Source organism: Azolla caroliniana, unplaced genomic scaffold (genome assembly GCF_043228905.1).
Source record: "Azolla caroliniana isolate FFs.n. ecotype wild unplaced genomic scaffold, voAzoCaro1.0.p SCAF_917, whole genome shotgun sequence".
NCBI lineage: Eukaryota > Viridiplantae > Streptophyta > Polypodiopsida > Salviniales > Salviniaceae > Azolla > Azolla caroliniana.
This window is the reverse complement of record NW_028231352.1, coordinates 3,946-10,184: the sequence shown is the minus strand read 5'-3', so window position 1 is coordinate 10,184 and position 6,239 is coordinate 3,946. Positions and strand designations below refer to the sequence as shown.

Genomic DNA, 6,239 nt, shown 5'->3' with positions numbered 1-6,239 from the left:
TTGGCCACTACTACCATTTCAGGTTGTAAAATCGCATGAGCGCATTGCCAACAGCAGGCGGGGGTCAGAGACACCAACAAAGATGTGAGAATTCTTGTGATTGCAACATGGTGGTCCATATTGCGAGGAGGGTAGGGAGCACGAAGCATGAGTCGGGCTCCCTGAAAAACGCGTGATATTGAAGACCTTCGGTCCACGGAAATGGTGTGCAATGGACAACAGCGTGGCACGAAGCGGTAAGGCAAGGTTGTCCAAATACCATCCATTGGATATGAACACCAAGGCTAATATATAATGTCACCCCCAAACGCTACGGTGGTGCCGGAAGGGAAGGGAGAGGGTACTTCTAAATTATTAGGCCATCTAGCTAAGCAAGAAGGTGACTTGACTGACGGACTGACGGACGGATTGACTGACGGAATGAATGGACTGACGGACGGACTGACGGACTGACAGGGTATCGAGTCAGTCAGTCTGTCAGTCAGTGGTCTGTCTGTCTGTCTGTCGATCCAAAACGACGACGAAATCGTAGTAAATTACTTAACCTCCATCCCTCGCTCACAGACAAATCAATCACCTCCTCAATGGCTTCTTCTTCTTCTTCTTCTTCTTCTTCCTCCTCCCCTTCTTCTTCTTCTTCTTCTTCTTCTTCTTCTGATCGCCCTCGTCCTCGCCATAGCCGACACAGCGCCGCTATCAGTAGCAGGAAGAGAAAACCCGCTTCTCACGATTCTTCTTCCCCTTCCTCCTCCTCTTCTGAGTCTTCTCATCAAAATGGCGATTTCCACCACAATCGCAGATCCAAAGGCAGCCATGGAAAGCGAAAGCACAGGTGTTTTTCTTTTCTCTTTTTACCCCCCTTCCACCTCCCCCCTCTTCTTCTCCTTCTGTCGATTGCTTTACCCACCGCTGTATTCTTCTCCTTTTGCTCTAGTTATGTTGGTACTTTGCTCAGCTCTGTTCACAGTCATCGATGGAAGGCGAATACATAGGTTTTCATCTCCCTTCTTATCTTGAACTTTGCTCACTATTATCCGTTCAGGTCTGAATCTATGTGATCGGTATCCTAGTTTCTTTTACTCTCGTCACAAAGTTGGGTCAGCGAGCAATGGAAAGCCAAATCACGGTGTTCCTCCTGCTTTTTCTGTCCTTTTCGTTTCACTCAACAAATCGATCTGTGAATCTCCTATAATTCTTCTCCGTTGCTCTCTTATGTAGTTTTTATTGTGTTTTTTGTTCAATATTTGTTGAGATTGTCGTCCTGTGATCTTTTTTCTTAGCCTTATTAGGAATATCCCTCTCACAACCCGACAATCACTGTAGCCATGGCAAAAGAAAAGAACAAGTTTTCGTTTCTGTCCTCCAGACCATTTTTTGCTGTATTCATATATTTCTGTCCATATTCAAATATATTACTTGTGTTTGGACATGTTTCTATGCTTATATAATGTGTTCAAATCAAATACATAATGGCTTTGATATTACAAGGACATTTGAAAGGGAAGATGCTCAGATGTTTTAGACTTCTAACCTGGAATGGAAAGAATATATTTACTCTCCCTCTCTCTCTCTCTCACACACACACACACACACATAAATATATATATATATATATATGTGTGTGGGTGGTGTTTATAGTGTGGGTGTAAAATCATTATACTTGTTTATCTGCAGGCTAGATGATTACTCTAGTAGTGACAGCGATTCACATGATTCTGAACATAGTAGCAGAAAGAGAAAAAGAAAAGAAAGATCAAAGAAGGTACATGCTACAACCTCAGCTCATGGCTCTTGACATATTATCACTTTGTTTGATCATTAAAATTCAATATTTCCTGGCAGCAAACCAGGGACAAGAGCAAAGATAAGGACTCCAAACGGAAGCACAGGAAGGAGTCCAAACAGAAGCGAGATAAGCACAAGCAGAAAGAGGTAGGAACTATCTTTGTGTATTGACGTAATTGACTTCCCTTGTTATCTGTTATGTTACTACTATTTAGTGAATTATGAGACAATCATACAGTTGGATTTCTACAGAACCTCAACTTTATAGGCTTTCAGTATCACATCTGATTTGCTAATCTAAAAAAGGCATGCGTTCCCTGGTTGGCCATGGACACTTATTTACATTAACCAGCTTGAATCTTGCAGTTTTCTGCTATTTAAATGGCCTCTAAGCAATATTCCATCAAGTAATTCAGATATGCAGAAATCTCATACATCTTGAACATAGAATTTTGAACATGAAGATGCAAGTAGGGATATACCACAAAAGGGCCCAGATTTTCTACTTGTTCAGGGACAATCACTCACGTTCAATAACTCTAAACCCCAAGAGTTGTTTGCATGCCAAGAGAGAATTATTCTTCCAAATTCAAAATGCACAAAACTTTATTCATCTTTAACAGAAAGTGTTGAAAGTGAAGATGCGACAGGGTCCTCTCATATGCATTTTTGGTATGTTTTTTTTTATACATTCAACGTCCTTTTATATGGTGTTGACATTTGTCTGCTGCCTGTATTTGGATGGGCCCTTTGAAATTGGAGCTGGGATTTGCGATCGGGTGACTTGGTTCTTTTCTTTGGCTTTGTGGGATGCTGATGATGACATGGAATGAATTATTTGCAACCTTTGTATGCGATGGGAGCTTTTATGATGCAGCAGAGGAAAGAAATGCCTGGACCTGTTCAGCTGTCAAAAGTGAGTACATTAATAGTCAATGTATCTTGCATTAATGATCAAAAAATTAAAGTTCCCCTCCAAAAATTATTTTTCCCTTCATGATTAATGTAGCCTTTGGCAATTAGTGAGTAGAATGTAATGTGTCTTTTAGAGTTATCACAGTATCTTGCACAATTAATCAATGTGCCTTCCAATCTAAGTGCACAATTAATGAGTATTTTCAATATTTGACATCAATGCACCCTCTGTTATATAGTTCTTGGGTGAGGGAAAGGATGACAGTGTGCGGCGGAGTGTTGTTTCTGGCAAAAAGGTACTAATTTCAGCTGTTTGCATTTACAGTTTCTGTTTTATAAGGAGAACTTCTCCCAATGTCATCATTAGATAAATAACCTCAACAGTTTGAAGCATTAGATGTATCATTAGCTTGCATTGTTGCTTGTTCAAAATAACATTTTAGATGTATCATATCAATACTGCTAGTTATTATTATCAATCGTCTATGGAGCATAGCATCCAGCTGTGCTAGCTATTTTAATCTTTTTGCAGTTTAGGGAATATAGACATCAATTTTTGCAATTTAACCTCTTTAAAATAATAAATTCATAATTATTACTGCCAAGACGGCAGCAATGTTGGGCTAACAATGGAGAGAATTGAACTTTTCTTATTTAATTTTCATGTACTTTTTGTAGATTCTTATGAAAGTAGATAAAACGAAAGAGGACAAGCTTGCAGAAAACAAGCGAAATGAGCTACTCAAGTTCTTGAATGCCAGCTATGACTGATGATCTCAACGCTTACCATTTTATTTAGCAAGACTAGGGTGCTATTCTATATCTTCAAAAGCAGGTCTGATGTCCAAGTTCATCTATAGATGAATCAATGAAATGTGTGATTCTTTCTGGTTGAATATGTGCAGGTGAAGTTATGGGCTCCTACTTTTAGGTTCTCAAATTTTGATAATATCACCACTGTTTTATTCTTTTGTTTTTCAACATAGTACTGTAAAATTATTATATGGTCGGAATATGCTTTTTTCCTCATCTATATTCACTCATGATGAAGTCTTTAAAAAATATGGATTGAAATTGAATGTCAGCTATATACCCTGGTCAGATGCGAGTTAGAACTCTTCTGTATTCTTGTAAAGCTATCCATCAGAAGATGAAAGTAATCTTTTAATATTACAGCTGGAAATTTTCTAAAAGTGTATGATACCCTGGATTTGTTTGGGAACAGGACAGGGCATTTTGTTTATGATTATTCAAACAATACAGAACGACCTACCTAGAGTTGTAGGGTTTAAACTAATTTCCTGAGCGTTTCTTTATCTCAACAACTGATCTTATTAGCATTAAGGCAGTGAGACATAAACGTGCTTGTTATTAGCATTAAGGCACTTTGAAATAAATCATTCATAAAGATCAAGGATGCATCTTGTAGAATTAAATGGAATTCTTGGTGATGGTGCTTCTGAGAGAGCAATCATACTAATTGATGTATGAGTATCATCTCTCAGAATGAACATTATATCCATAACTAGGTTCTGTTTTATTGCCTATACAATTAACCATCCAGTGTTGTTTGTGTAAAGCGAAACTAGTGACATCACCACATGAAATTTACCGACAATGACGTTGAGAGGGGCTCTTTATACCAAAATATTTCCCTATGAAGTTGGTGAATGCTGTTTTGACGTCTTTTGTTCAAAATGTAAGATTGTTTTATGTGTAGGTAGTTCCTCTTTACGTGTATATCCCGAGTCAATGATGTATTGATCCCTTTACTTTGGCATACCTTACCTTAGGAAGCCCAAAGGTCTGCATCACCTCCTTTATGAATTGGATGTAGGTTTCACAAAGGATGATTTGGACACAGTTTTAAGGCATCTTCTTAGTAGAATAGCCTTAGTTAGGAGGGCTTAACAAATGAAGTTTTTAAGTGAGATTGAGTTATTAAAGGGATAGGCCTCCAATGTTGAGGTTTTAACATTGTTTGGATTCTAGTTATATGCCTTTGAGTGTGAAAGGTTGGTCTCACTACATTAGTTTCCATGATGGTGTCACCCAGGTTATTTCACCATTGGTGTCAGGTAACTTATTTATTTAATAGGTGTGGTGATAAAACATATTTACAAATGTTGTGGCAAATAGATTACAATAGTGTTTGTCAAAGTTGATATATCTACCCTAATATAGTTTTATTGTAGGTAGAAATCTATTGCATAATGTGTTGAATGTTCAAATGGCTATGGATTATGCATAACACATTCATTAGGATTGATTACGGTGCAACTAGATTTGGAGAGAGCTTATAATCATGTTAATAGGTCCCCTCTTTCTTGGTTAATGCAGAGTGGGCTTTGGTGCACGTATGTCTTGCCCTATATTTTTTAAAACATTTTGATTGTGAGATCTATTCATTGAGGATGCCTACTTAGCCCATTGTAATTTGCTATAGTTATTCATCCCTTGTTGGTGTTGTTATCAATGCTTGCAATTAATGATGATATTGTGACTATACCACCGTCCATTTTAGGGGACAACTAGTCAAGGTGATTCTTTCTTTGTTTCTACACACACCTCATGTGAGAATCTTGAGAAGGGGAGGCTTGAATGGAACCAATTTTCTTTGGTGTCTAAATAGCATATTAATTGGAGGAAGTCTAACGTCATTTGATGTACTAAGAGAGATTTGGAATGGTTAGGATGCATGGTTCAAAAAGGCTTTAGTTTTTTTACACTTGCGGAATAGATTGGATGGATGAACACCACGTCAAGGGATAAGTTCACGTATTGGAAATCACAATGTTGGGCATATATTTATATACACCTTAAGGTTCTACAATGTATTTTTGGAACCCATGATATTATATATTATTTGCCATTACTGTCACAACCATTCAATGGAAGTATTTCACTAAAATTCCTCATTCTTCAAGAGTTAAACCACTTCGTTATCTCATGGCATGAAATGTTCACTTGAATGAGGAATTTGTATGGTCACTATCTTCTAATAGTGAGCATTGTAATTCTGGCAAAGGCAGTTACATCTTCTTGGTAATTATGTGTCCAACAAAGGAGAGATTGTGCTCTCAAGTTAATTGTTTGTTTCGTTTCGGATCAAAGAGGTGAGATATGTAGTTGAGGGTCAATCTCAAGGAATTTTGAACTTTGTTGAAGTGCAACAATTATTATGCATCCTACCCAATTATGGGTTTATATGGGAACAACTACATGAAGAGCAAGGTTTATATGACTTTGTTGATGCAAGATTCTTTGCCTCTATTAACATCAAGAGCAATTGTGGATTGATCTACATTTACGTGGTCAAATGTCATTTTTACAAGTGACTATTAATCTCTTCTACCATTGCTTTGTTGAATATTCCGATGACTATTAGCTAAAGCTAAATGAGATTGGAAAATACATTATTTTGATTATGGATCGTGGGAGACCTTGAAATCTATTTGACATTGTAAATTGCCAGTTGTAGCAAATGTCTCTATTTCAAGAATATTGATTGGCGTTTGGCCTTTGAGATTAACTCTAAA

General features: G+C 37.5%; 1 protein-coding gene across 2 annotated transcripts; it reads left to right on the top strand.

Moving 5' to 3' along the window:
- Positions 1–532: 532 nt before the first annotated feature.
- On the top strand, positions 533–3,893 carry LOC147847514 (uncharacterized). 2 transcript variants are annotated; one of them, XM_087339093.1, is made up of 6 exons: positions 533–832; positions 1,675–1,762; positions 1,843–1,932; positions 2,666–2,701; positions 2,940–2,996; positions 3,379–3,893. In XM_087339093.1, the coding sequence occupies exons 1-6, from the start codon at positions 585–587 to the stop codon at positions 3,469–3,471; spliced, it is 612 nt and encodes a 203-aa protein (XP_087195219.1). In that variant the 5' UTR covers positions 533–584; the 3' UTR covers positions 3,472–3,893. The 2 variants fall into 2 exon arrangements, with proteins under 2 accessions (XP_087195219.1, XP_087195218.1); XM_087339092.1 differs by having other exon boundaries at positions 541–832; positions 2,663–2,701.
- The last annotated feature ends 2,346 nt before the right edge of the window (positions 3,894–6,239 follow it).

Coding starts and splice junctions, on each gene's coding strand:
- LOC147847514 (XM_087339092.1), top strand. CDS start 585: ATGGCTTCTTCTTCTTCTTCTTCTTCTTCTTCCTCCTCCCCTTCTTCT. Junction 1,763..1,842: donor GAAAAGAAAGATCAAAGAAG/GTACATGCTACA, acceptor ATTTCCTGGCAG/CAAACCAGGGACAAGAGCAA. Junction 1,933..2,662: donor ATAAGCACAAGCAGAAAGAG/GTAGGAACTATC, acceptor TTTATGATGCAG/CAGAGGAAAGAAATGCCTGG.